Raw genomic sequence first — 14,128 nt, 5'->3', positions numbered from 1 at the left:
ATGGTGCTGTAAGAACTTCCCTGGCGGCTCAGTTGGTAAAGAAGCCATCTGCAATGTGGGAGACCTGGGTTTGACCCCTGGGTTGGGAAGATCCCCTGGAGAAGGGAATGGCAACCCACCCCAGTATTCTTGCCTGAGAATCCCCATGAACATAGGAACCTGGTGGGCTGCAGTCCATGGGGTTGCAAAGAGTTGAATACGACTGAGCGACTAAGCACACATATAACAATTTTTAATAATGGGGAGTTACTAGAGAAAATAACGTGTCTGGACTGTAATTAAGAGCTCTCCTACACAACACCAATCAATATCAAAGACTGAAAAAGATAACCCGCTTTGTGGGCTGCTGTCATGAGAATGTGCATCTTTGTGACTCAGGAAGTTTCCAAGAAACTGGAAAAAACCTCTTCAATTTCAACTCATGGTGAGATGGGAAAAACTCTATCTTAAAAAGGCCAGGTACATACAGACACATATGCTTATTTGAACCCATATGTGTGTTTCAATGTTTCTCTTGTAGTACCATTCAAATCTCTCTAGTGTCTGCTATAAGACATAAAATGCTACTAACCATCAGTGCATTCTAGCCAACTAGTATTAATATACTGTCACAGTAACAGCAGCTGATTTGTTGATTTGGGCAGCAATTCCACAGACCCCAAATGAAGGCATTTTCTTTCCCTGTAACATCTAGTGTCACAGTCCTGGCCTTCTCTTGCCCCAGTCCCTCTCCTCTGTCACTTACTGCTGCCTCAGTGTAGCTCCCAGTAGCCAAGGTGCCAGCAGAGCTCATTTCTGCAATAAGTAGGCATGCCCGGTGCAGCGGCAGACCAACTTCTCCCAGGCCTTTCACAACTCCTGAGCCGGGCACGACATGAGCATTTACAAGATCTGCCCAGGAAGCGATTTTAAAGACCCCACCTAAGAAAGGGAAAAAAAGATGTTTGCCAATTTTCAAACAAAAACCTTTAACTTTTAACTCAACCAACCATCTACAATATGAAAATAATCTAGTAATATGTTAATGAAACAGTGAAGCACTTCAAGAATTTTAGTAATTATCAGCGGACCTATTTGTGAAAAATGTTATCTTTCCATCTGCTTAGCTAGTTGAAAAATAACAAGGAGAAAAAAATCTTCTAAGTTCTGCTGCTGCTGCTGCTAAGTCACTTCAGTTGCGTCCGACTCTGTGCGACCCCACAGACGGCAGCCCACCAGGCTCCACCATCCCTGGGATTCTCCAGGCAAGAACACTGGAGTGGGTTGCCATTTCCTTTTCCAATGTGTGAAAGTGAAAAGTGAAAGTGAAGTCACTCAGTCTTGTCCGACTAGTAGCGACCCCATCGACTGCAGCCCACCAGGCTCCTCTGTCTATGGGATTTTCTAGGCAAGAGTACTGGAGTGGCTTGCCATTGCCTTCTCCGTCTAAGCTCTATACTTAGTTTATTAGCAAAACTGGTAAGGCTGTTTTTCTTTGTAGGCTGATGCTTGTGACCACCAGTAAGATTTATGCAACTGGAAAGGGACTCCAGCGAAGACAGGTGTATTGAGGTCAAAGACAGCAAACCGAAATTCCTCTGAAAATGACAGATTTTCACCCTGTAGGGATATCTCAGGAACTTACCATCTCTTAAATCTTTTTCCTGTTCCTTAGGTCTCACTAGCTCTTCAAATTTCAATAAAGCAATTGTATTCATTTTAAAAGCAGAACAATAACTTTAGTAGATTTTTGAAAGAACTATATGCAAACTTGTTTGTATAACTCTTTCAACAGTCAATATCTTAAGCATATGAGGTCATTACAAACAAATCTATCCTTAAAGTAGCTTAAGTATTACTGTAGGAAAAATTATCTTAAAAGATGCTTATTAAAGAACATAAAATGTCTGTTGTAAGGTTAAGTGAAAACAAAAAAGCATTAGATAAATATGACAGAAATTTGCACAGATGAATGGGTAAAAAGCATTTTTACTAATGTATGCTCTACTCTGAGTTCCTATTTAACACTTTTTAAAAAGGATGTGTATCAACAGATCTTTTTCTGATAAAAATAAATCTTACCACTTTATACTACTTTTTCCTTATTTCCTGTATCTGTAATTTTCATTCTCCAAAGATTCAGAACTGTGTTTTGTTCTGCCAGGGCCAACACTTGTCATTTCTGCCTGCCTAAAGCCCATGTCCCTTTCTTCTGGCATCAGCACAGCCATTTTCTTTAGGAGAATTACCCCTGTACCTCAGATTTCAAGAAGTTTATGTGAAGCTAATAGCCTCAGATCACCAGGAGCAGGGTGTATTACCCAAGTGAGCTAATAAAGGTATTCTATACCCAGGCCTGAGTGATTGGTTTGGGGCAGGCATGAGGAATGTGCCTACCTGACAAAGAAGAGAGAAGAAAGCAGAGGAGACTTGAGGAGAAAGTAAGCCCGAAAGTTATCACTTGAGCTCCTGGATCCAACCACGCTTGACAGGCTGTTCTACTGCTCGACTCTGTCACGTGAGCCAATACATTCCCTTTTGTTCTTCAGCCAGTTTAGGCTGGATTTTGATTCTTGTTGGTTCCTGAATAATGCTTACCTTCATACTGCTTTTTTACTGTGTTTCCTATATCTGCAAATTTCCGGTCTTCAAATATTAGAAACTCATGGCGTTTTGCCAGAGTGGTTAACTCCCTTATCACATCCAGAGTAAAATCATTCAAAATATCTACATGAGTCTTAAGCAAGCAGATTCTGGGTCCCAAAGCATCTGCTAGCTGCAGCAGCTCTCTGGACTCTGAAATATCAGCAGACAGACACAGATTGGTCTCCTTTTTTTGCATAAGCCTGAGAAGCTTTGATGCAACCGGGTGGATCCCAGGCAGCTCTGCACGTGCACCAAAACTTAGTTCTTTGGGTTCTTTCTTCACAGAAGGGAGAGAACCATTAGGATTAGCTGCCACAAAAACATTCTCCTGAATAAATCTCTTCACTCTCTCCACCATCTCAGCATCGATTTTTTCCTGTTGCTCAAGAATATCCAGCATTTTGGACAATGTGCACACTGAGTGGAGACGAATCCCATGGGCCTGCAACTTGTCCGTGCCTCCCTGCTCTCTGTCCAGCAGCACTACGGCATCAGTGACCTGCAAGCCTTCTTTCCGAAGAACTGCAGCAGTTTCCAAAACACTAGATCCGCTGGTGACAACATCTTCAACAATCAAACAGGTTTCTCCTGGATTAACAGCCCCTTCTATAAGCCGTTTAGTACCTAGAAAAGAAAAAATTATGTTGATTCCATTTTAAAATTATGTATTTCAACCAACTCAAGATGTCTCTATAGTATAAATTTGGCATGCATTTATGAAAAGGTGGATAATCTAAATTATACTTTCTGATAATCCACTTTGGAAATACAGTTTTAAAATTTCTGATGAATCTTCAATGTTCTATGATTTACTGTTTTGTTCAATGTCTCTATTTCAAAACTACCAAAGTTACATATACAGAATATTTACAGTAAAACTAGCAAATTATTTAACTTTGTAAAACATCACAATGTGTTTATGATCAAAATTTCAAATATGGGGTTTCTTTAGGCAAGATCACCTGGACTGATGAAAGTTTTTAAACAATAGCACAATATCATCAATGAAATCATTCCTTTTTCCAATAACAATTTCATTATTCAAGATCAGCGAAACAACTGGCCTTTTGAGTATACCAATTGAGGAGGGAAAATATTCCACAACCATTTAGATGAATCACTACAACCTTATGAATTATATAATGTAATGTGACTAAATATACTGGCCCACTCCAATCCCTGCTGCTGCTGCTGCTAAGTCGCTTCAGTCGTGTCCGACTATGTGCGATCCCATAGACGGCAGCCCACCAGGCTCCCCCGTCCCTGGGATTCTCCAAGCAAGAACACTGGAGTGGGTTTCCATTTCCTTCTCCACTCCAATCCCTACTACAGACTATTTTCAGATAACCTACAAATTGTAAATAACTCAGGCTGAAGACTACAAAGACCCGTGTTTTCAGAGACACATTTTTGTGTTTCCACTACCAGATTTGCCTTATTTTGATGCAGAATATATTTAGTGGGTGTTTTGCCCACTTTTAACTTTTCCACACGTACTATCTTTGTCTTTTCCCCTAACTCCTTTTCTTCCTTGAAGAATTGGCAAGTTTAACTTAGACCAGAACATAAGACTGTATTTATAGGTATATTTTAAAATGATCATATTTTAAGAAATATTTTTCGAGATACATAATAAGGAAATAGAAAAAATAGTTTCCTTATGGAAGAGATTCATATAGATAAAACACTGTGCCACTAAGTAACAAAAATATTATTCTAGTTTTTTATAATGTTGAATAAACTAAAACTAGACAAGAGCATAACAAATCTCCACAAATACAGCAACTTGCCACCTAATAACTCATGGGCAATCTTGTTTCAGCTATAATTTCAATCCCACCCTCCCAATAATTTTTAGAAGCAAATCTCAAACATCATATGATTTCATCATAAAACTTTTTAGAACACATTGGTAAAAAGGACTCATCAAAAAAAGCACCAAAACAGAAATAATACCAAAAAACATTAATTCTTAATGAAATAAAACATGAAGTCAGTCCCAATACTTTTAGATTGATGTAGCTTTAAAACATGTTTGAAATACCCACCTGATAACCTACTGCCATGAACCCATTAAAAAAAAATAAATCTCTATTTAGAATTCCATGTGGCATTTACATTGCCCCCGCCTTTTTCTGCCATGCTTCATGGCTTGTTGGATCTTACTTCCCCAACCAGGCCTCCTGCAGTGCAAATGCAGAGTCCGAACCAATGGGCCACCAAGGAATTCCTTTACATTGCTCTAAGGGAATAGTTTTATTCATGTAAGTTAAACAGTACACTGGGAAAGTCTGTGCTCTAAAAACATTCTGCTGATGAGGAAAGTGCTGGTAAAAATGTTGGGTTTCATAAATTTGGTGCACAAAGCAATTTTTTTTTTAAACTGCCTAATTAACATAAAGCATTTTATCCCCAGACTCTAAAGGAAAGGGAGTTGCTTTATAACAACAGTTAATACACTCCAAGGCCATAACAACTTAAAGGACTTACAAAGAATATTCAAGGTGACTATCAACCTCAGTGCCTAGAAGAACAAATTCTAAAAGTGTCAGGTTATGAATCTACTTAATGCTATACTACTTTTACTTTACCATAATCCTTTGTTTCCTTCCTTCTGATAAGCATTGGAATTTGGTGGGTTGAACAGATAACTGTAGCCAATGGTAAAGCTGTATAAGGTACTCCACACACAGTGTCAAAATTGATCCCTGCATTTTGGGCAGTTTGAAATAAAATTTCTGCAACCTGTTAAAGAAAAAGAAGAACATATGAATGATCTGCTATTACTATTTTTAAAGCTGTATATAAATCATGTAACAACATGACAGTAAAAACCTAGCAAAGTAAATTCTCAAACTTCGGCCAGAAAAATATAAATGCCTTGTTGTTAAATTATCGTCTCCACAAATCCCAGTTTACAAAAAAATATAAAACCACAAGAATTAATCTACTTGGCTAGACTCAGGGCTGCTTCAAGGGCAACATGGAATGTGTCAGGAAAGGCTATGATACTGACCCTGAGACTAAGCGCCACACTTAGGCTTCACAGTTGTCCTCAGTAATTCATTATGCTTTGAGTATCTAAACCCATCAGTTTTATTTTCCCAACACAAGTTTTCAATTAAGAAGTTTCACAAGAGAAATTAAGAAAACAATTGCATCAGGACTTGTCTGGTGAATGAGTGGCTAAGACTTGGTGCTCCCAATGCAGGGGACCCAGGTTCTATCCCTGGTTGGGGAACTAGATCCCACATGCTGTATCTAAAGATTCCACATGCTGCATCTAAAGATTCCACATGCTGCATCTAAAGATTCCACATGCCGCAACAAAGATCAAAGGTCCCACGTGCCACAACTGAGACCCAGTGCAGTCACATAAATAAATACAAATATTTAAAAAGAAAACAACTGCATTATGAAGAATAAAACATCTACAAATAAATTTAACCAAGGAAGTGAAAGACTTGCACACTAAAAATATTAGATAAAAAAAAAAATTGAAGGTGGCATAAGTAAATGGAAGAATATTCCAGGCTCATGGATCAGAAGAATTAAAATGTTAAACTGTCCATATTGTCCAAAGCAATGTACAAACTCAATACAATTTCTATATAATTACAATGGCACTTTTCACAGAAACGGAACAATCCTAAAATTTGTACAGAACTACAAAAGACCCAGGATAGCCAAAACAATCTTGAAAACGAACAAAACTAGAGGCATCATGCGGAGAAGGCAATGGCACCCCACTCCAGTACTCTTGTCTGGAGAATCCCATGGATGGAGAAGCCTGGTAGGCTGCAGTCCATGTGGTTGCTAAGAGTCACAGACGCCTGAGCTACTTCACTTTCACTTTTCACTTTCATGCACTGAAGAAGGAAATGGCAACCCACTCCAGTGTTCTTGCCTGGAGACTCCCAGGGATGGGGGAGCCTGGTGGGCTGCCGTCTATGGGGTCGCACAGTTGGACACTACTGAAGCGACTTAGCAGCAGCAGCAGCAGAGGCATTATGCTCCTTGATTTCAGACTATATTACAAAGTAACACTAATCAAAACAATATGGTATTGGCATAAAAACAGACACACAGGTCAACAGAACAGAATAGCCCAGAAATAAAGCTGCACATGTATGTTCAATTAATACACATTAAAGGAGCCAAGGATATAAAAAGGAAAAAGGACAGTCTCTTCAACAAACAGGTTTGGGGCACACTAGACTACTATCTTACATCATACCTAAAAATTAACTCAGAATGGATGAATGAATGTTAAGACATGAAATCATAAAATTCCTAGAAAAAAATAAGTGGTAAGTTCCTTGACATTGGTCTTAGCAATGATTTTTTTGGATTTGACACCAAAAGCAAAGGCAACAAAACCAAAAATAAACAAGTGGGAAAGTGGTTCAAGACTGCAGAATAAGAATATCCTGAACTCACCTCCTTTCATTGACACAACAATTCTATAACTCGCTATGAACAGTTCCCTCTAAATGAACCTGACAGACTTAATTTTGTTGGACTCCAAAATCACTGCAGATGGTGACTGCAGCCCTAAAAGATGCTTGCTTGTTGGAAGAAAAGCTATAAGCAACCTAGACAGCATATTAAAAAGCAGACATTACTTTGCTGACAAAGGTCCGTATAGTTAAAGCTATGGTTTTTTCAGGAGTCATGTATGGATGTGAGAGCTGGACCATACAGAAGGCTGAGCACCGAAGAATTGATGCTTTTGGACTGTGGAGTTGGAGAAGGCTCTTGAGAGTCCCTTGGACTGCAAGGAGATCCAACCAATCAATCCTAAAGAAAATCAGTCCTGAATATTCATTGGAAGGACTGGTGATGAAGCTGAAGCTCCAATACTTTTGGCCACGTGATGCAAAGAGCCAACTCACTGGAAAAAACCCTAATGCTGGGCAAGATTGAAGGCAAGAGGAGAAGGTGATGACAGAGGATGAGATGGTTAGACGGCATCACTGACTCAATGGACATGAGTTTGAGCAAGCTCCAGGAAATGGTGAAGGACAGGGAAGCCTGGCATGCTGCAGTCCATGGGGTTGCAAAGAGTCAGACATGACTGAGCAACTAAACACCAGTGGGCAGACAGAAGAAGCAAGAAGAAGCACAGTCCCACAGTGGCTAAAGGAAAAAACACATTACAGAGAGTTAACCACGATGAAAAAGTAAGAAGTTATGTCCCAGATGAAGGGACAAGATAAAACCCCAGAAAAACAACTAAATGAAGTGGAGATAGGCAATCTTCCAGAAAAAGAATTCTGAATAATGATAGTGAAGATGATCCAGGATCTCTGGGAAACAATGGAGAAGATGCAAGAATACCAAAGACCTACTAGAACTAAAGAACAAACAAACGGATGATGAAAAATACACTAGAAGGAATCAGCAGCAGAATAAGGCAGAAGAATGAATAAATGATCTGGAGGACAGAATAATGGAAATCACTGCTATAGAACAGAATATAGTAAAAAGAATGAAAAGAAATGAAGACATTGTAAGAGACCTCTGGGATAACATTCAACAACCAACATTTGCATTATAGGGGTCCTAGAAGGAGAAGAGAGAAAGGACCTGAGAAATATCTGGAGAGATAACAGCTGAAAACTTCCCTAAATTGTGAAAGGAAATAGTCAACTAAGTCCAAGAAGCACACAATCCCAGGGAGGAACACACCAAGACACATAGTAATCAAACTGACAAAAATTAAAGACAAAGATAAAATATTAAAAGCAACAAGGAAAAAAACGACAACATACAAGGGAACTCCTATCAGGCTAGCAGCTGATTTTTCAACAGAAACTCTATGGCCAGAAAGGAATGTCACAGTATATTTAAAATGATGAAAGGAAGAACCTACAACCAAGAATACTCTACCCAGCAAGCCTTTCATTCAGATTTGATGGAGAAACCAAAAACTTTCCAGACAAGCAAAAGTTAAGAGAATTCAGGACCACCAAACCAGCTTTACAACAAATGTTAAAGGAACTTCTCTAGGCAGCAAACATAAGAGAAGGAAAAGACCTACAGAACATAAACCCAAGATAATTAAGAAAATGGTAATATGATCATACACATCAATTAATTACCTTAAATGTAAATGGATTAAGTGCACCAACCAAAGACATAGACTTTAAGCTGATAAAAACAAATGCATGTATGTACTTCCACTTACCAAATCATTCTGCCTGACCCCCCAAATTGTATCTAATTATTTTATATTGTTAAGTTAATCATGTTCCCGCGTAATTATCTTCTATTTTTGGTCTGGCTATTGATTATGAAAACTGATAAAACATCTTTTATTATTATGATTATGTAATTATTACTTGCTTTTTTTCCTCCAGAGCTCCAGGTATATTAAAAAAAAGTTCTGTCCCCTTTCCCAGGATATCAGCTCATTTGAGTCTCATCTTTGATAACTAAGAGTAGGGAAGCACTTCCCTGGCAGTCCAGTGGCTAAGACTTCACCTTCCAATGCAAAGGGTGCAGGTTCAATCCCTGGTGGGCGAGTTAATAATCCCACCACCAAAAATCCAAAACATAAAACAGAAACAATATTGTAACAAATTCAAGAGACTTTAAAAATGGTCCAAATTAAAAAAAAAAAAAAAGTGTAGGTCACTCATCCCTCTCTTAAGGAGGACTTCATGCATGAAAGTGAAACAACTGTCAACGGTTAGGTGATTCTTTTATCTCTTTCTATACATATGGAATTTGCACACATGATATTTTAAAATTCTGCTTCAGTCCCACACCCCATCATTCAGAACACCCATCATACTAAAAAAGCTGAAAGAATTCCAGAGGACAAATAACTTTAGGTGGGAAAAAACTGCACCGCTTACTTTAATATCAATGATCATTTTTTAGACATCAAGAACTTCTAACAGATTCTAATTCCAAGGGATCCCAAGCTCCCCAGAAGTCCTCCTGTCTCCTGTCTTGACCATCTTAATTAATACAGTCCTCTCCTACCCAGCGGCTTGGATACACAAGGACTTCTTTTTCTCCCTGCTGTCAGCCTAGGGCCTCTGCCAGGGAGTTTTCACCACTTGTGCCACAAAAGGTGAGCCCAGATGCTTATTGTTTAGAGCTCTTCCTTTGCCCTTCTTGGATGTGACTGAGAAAAAAAACAAAACTAGGGAGGAGACATCCCAGCGAGTGGATGTTTCTCATCTAGATCTAAAAAAATCTCCATCCCAATAAACAAGCCCTTCACAAACTACCAATCAGAAAAACTGCTAGCCACTGCCAAGCACATAGTAGGCACCTGTTCAATACTGAAGAAATGAATGAATGAATCTAAAGAAAAAAATATTGAGGAGAACATTCACATTATACACTATATATATATATATAAAACACAACTGTAAATACATATGTACCCAACATAGGAGCACCTCACTATATAAGGCAAATATTAACAGCCATAAAAGGAGATATTGACAGTTACACAATAATAGTGGGGGACTTGAACACCCCACTTACATCAGTAGAGATGGTCCAGACAGAAAATCAATAAGGAAACACATGCCTTAAATGACACATTGGACCAGACTAATTTAATTGATATTTATAAGAACATCCCATTCAAAATACACATTCTCAAGTGCAGATGGAACATTCTCCAGGATTTATCACATGCATGGCAAGCCACTCCAGTACTCTTGCCTAGAAAATCCCATGGATGGAGGAGCCTGGTAGGCTGCAGTCCATGGGGTCGCTAAGGGTCGGACACGACTGAGCAACTTCACTTTCACTTTTCACTTTCACACATTGGAGAAGGAAATGGCAACCCACTCCAGTGTTCTTGCCTGGAGAATCCCAGGGACAGGGGAGCCTGGTGGGCTACCGTCTATGGGGTCACACAGAGTTGGACACGACTGAAGTGACTTAGCAGCAGCAGTAGCAGGACCACAAAGCAAGCCACAGTAAGTTTAAGAAAACTGAAATCATATCAAGCATCTTTTCCCATCACAACACTATGAGATTAGAAATACACTAAGACAAAAAACTGTAAAAAACACAAACATGTGGAAGCTAAACAACATGTCAGTAAACAATTCACTGAAGAAATCAAAGAATAAATAACTAGAGACAAGAGAAAACAAAAACACAGACTGCCCTGGTGTTCTAATGGTTAAGAACATGTCGCCTGCCAGTGCAGGGGACACGGGTTGACCCCTGGTCTGGGAAAATCCCACATACAGCGGAGCAACTAAACCAGTGTGGCACACTACTGAAGCCCTCACGCCTAGAGCCCGTGCTCCACAAGAGAAACCACTGCAATGGGAAGCCCGTGCGGCTCGGAGAGTAGCCCCACTCGTCAAAACGAGAGAAAGCCCGTGTACAGCAGTGAAGACTTGGTGCAGCCTAAAAATATACTAATAAAATTAAAAAAAAAAAAATACAAAATCTACGGGAGGCAGCCAAAGCAGTTCTAAGAGGCGAAGTTATAGCAATACCATCTTACCTCAGGAAACAAGAAAAATCTCGACTAAATGACCTAACTTTACACATAAAGCAAACTAGAGAAAGAAAAACAAACAGAACCCAAAGTTAGTAGAAAGAAATCATAAAGATCAGAGCAGAAATAAATGAAATAGAGATGAAGAAAACAATAGAAAAGACCAATGAAACTAAAAGCTGGTTGTTTGAAAAAGTAAACAAAATTGATACATCTTTTGCCAGACTCATCAAGGAAAAAGGGGAAAGGGCTCAGAACAATAAAATTAGAAATGAAAAAGAAGTTACAATGGACACCAAGGAAATACAAAGGATCATGAGAGTACTATTAGCAACTATAAGTTAATAAAATGGACCATCTGGAAGAAATGGACAATTCTTAGAAAGGTTTCCCAAGGCTGAATGAGGAAAATAAAGAAAGCATGAACAGACCAATCGCAAGTATTGAAATTGAAACTGAAACTGTGAGTAAAAAACAAACAAAAGTCCATGACCAGACGACCTCACAGGCCAATTCTTACCACATTTAGAGAAGAGTTAACAACTATCCTTCTCAAACTGTTCCAAAAACTGGCAGAGGAAGGAACACTCCCAAACCAAACTCATTCAATGTGGCCACCATCACCCTAACACCAAAATCAGAGAACGATCACACACAAAAATAAAGTCACAGGCCAACACCACTGATGAACGTAGATGCAAAAATCCTCAACAAAATACTAGAAAACCAAATCCAGCAATACATTAAAAGGATCATACACCATGATAAACTGGGATTTATCCCAGTGATGGAAGGATTTCTGAATATCTGCAAATCAATCAGTATGATACATCGCATCAACAAATTGAAGAATACAAATGATATGATCATCTCAGTAGATGCAGAAAAACCTTCTGACAAAATCCAACACCTATTTATTTTAAAAACTCTCCACAAAATGAGTATAAAGGGAACATCAGTTCAGTTCAGTTGCTCAGTCGTGTCCGACTCTTTGCGACCCCATGAATCACAGCACGCCAGGCCTCCCTGTCCATCACCAACTCCCGGAGTTCACTCAACAAGACCATATATGACAAAGCTAACATAATACTCAACAGTTAAAAGCTGAAAGCATCTTTCTAAGATCAGGAACAAGACTAGGATGTCCACTCTCACCACCTTTATTCAACAGTTTTGGAAGTCCTAGCCATAGCAATCACAGAAGAAAAAGAAATAAATAGAATCGAAATTGGAAAACCAGGAAAACTGTCACTGATCTCAGATGACATATTCTACATAGAAAACTCTAAGATGCCACCAGAAAACTACTAGAGCTCATCAATGAATCTGGTAAAGTTGGAGAATACAAAATTAATACACAGAAATCTCTTGCATTTTTACATATCTAACAACAGAAGGTGGTGACCAAAACCACTCCCAAGAAAAAGAAATGCAACAAGGCAGTGGTTGTCTGAGGAGGCCTTACAAATAGCTGAGAAAAGAAGATAAGTGAAAGGCAAAGGAGAAAAGGGAAGATATACCCATCTGAATGCAGACTTCCAAAGAATAGCAAGGAGAGAGAAGAAAGCCTTCTTAAGCGAAAAAAAATGAAGATCATGGCATCTGGTCCCATCACTTCATGGCAAACAGATGGGGAAACAATGGAAACTGTGACAGACTTTATTTTCTTGGGCTCCAAAGTCACTGTGGACTGTGACTGTAGTCATGAAATTAAAAGATGCTTGCTCCTTGGAAGAAAAGCTGTGACAAACCTAGACAAGTATATTAAAATGCAGAGACATCACTTTACTGACAAAGGTCCATCTAGTCAAAGCTATGGTTTTTCCAGTAGTTATGTACAGATGTGAGAACTGGAACATAAAGAAGGCTGAGCGCTGAAGAATTGATGCTTCTGAACTGTGGTGCTGGAAAAGACTCTTGAGAGTTCCTTGGACTGTAAGGAGATCAAACCAGTCAATCCTAAAGGAAATCAACCCTGAACATTCATTGAAAGGACTGATGTTGAAGCTAAAGCTCCAATACTCTGGCCACCTGATGCAAAGAGCCAACTCACTGGAGGAAACTCTGATGCTGGGAAAGATTGAGGGCAGGAGGAGAAGGGGTGACACAGGAGAAAATGGCTGGATGGCATTATTGACTCAATGGACATTAGTTTGAGCAAACTGTGGGGGGTGGTTAGTCAAGGGAATCCTGGTATGCTGCAGTCCATGAGGTTGCAAAGACTTGGACATGACTGAGCAACTGAACAACAAAAAAATCAGGAAGAGAAATTAAAAAAGAAAATTCCATTTACCATCACATCAGAAAGAGTAAAATACCAGGACTTCTTTGGTGGTCCAGTGGTTAAGATTCATACTTCCAATGCAAGGGACACAGGTTCAATTCCTAGTCAGGGAACTAAGATTCCACATGCTACCTGGTGTGGCCAAAATATATATATATATATAGTCTTATTTTTGCTTAAAAATAAAAAGAATAAAATACCTAGGAACAAACCTAAGGAGACAAAAATCTCAACTCTGAAAACTAAGATGGTGATGAAAGAAATCAGATATGACACAAATGGAAAGGTGTACCATGCTCTTGGGATACTATCAAAATGACTATACCACCCAAGGCAATCTACAGACACAGTGCAATCCCTACCAAACTACTGATGGCATTTTTCACAGAACTAGAACAAAAAAAATGTTAATTTGTGTGAAGACACAAAAGACCCCAAATAGCCAAAGCAACCACAAGTACAAAAAGCAATGATGGAAAAAATCAGGCTCCCTGACCTTAGACATACTACACAACTGAAGTATGACACTGTAACAAAAACATAGATCAATGAAACAGGACAGAAAATCCAGAAACAAATACATGCATTTATGGTAAATTCATCTTTGGGTCAGGAAGCAACAGTTAGAACTGGACATGGAACAACAGACTGGTTCCAAATAGGAAAAGGTGTACGTCAAGGTTGTATATTGTCACCTTGCTTATTTAACTTATATGCAGAGTACATCATGAGGA

General features: G+C 39.0%; 1 protein-coding gene across 3 annotated transcripts in view; it reads right to left on the bottom strand.

Moving 5' to 3' along the window:
• Positions 1 to 14,128, bottom strand: part of UMPS (uridine monophosphate synthetase) — a 51,291-nt gene that overhangs the window by 28,880 nt on the left and 8,283 nt on the right. For all 3 annotated transcript variants that reach the window (XM_088837673.1, XM_088837675.1, XM_055397011.2), the window contains exons 2-4: positions 5,217 to 5,370; positions 2,578 to 3,249; positions 746 to 921 (exon numbers count right to left, since the gene is read on the bottom strand). In XM_088837673.1, the coding sequence (XP_088693799.1) occupies positions 746 to 921; positions 2,578 to 3,249; positions 5,217 to 5,370 (1,002 nt within the window). The remainder of the gene's footprint in view (positions 1 to 745; positions 922 to 2,577; positions 3,250 to 5,216; positions 5,371 to 14,128) is intronic.

This window comes from Moschus berezovskii, chromosome 1, assembly GCF_049115385.1.
Source record: "Moschus berezovskii isolate FMDL1 chromosome 1, NW_MosBer_1.0, whole genome shotgun sequence".
NCBI lineage: Eukaryota > Metazoa > Chordata > Mammalia > Artiodactyla > Moschidae > Moschus > Moschus berezovskii.
This window is presented reverse-complemented; position numbering and strand designations above follow the sequence as displayed.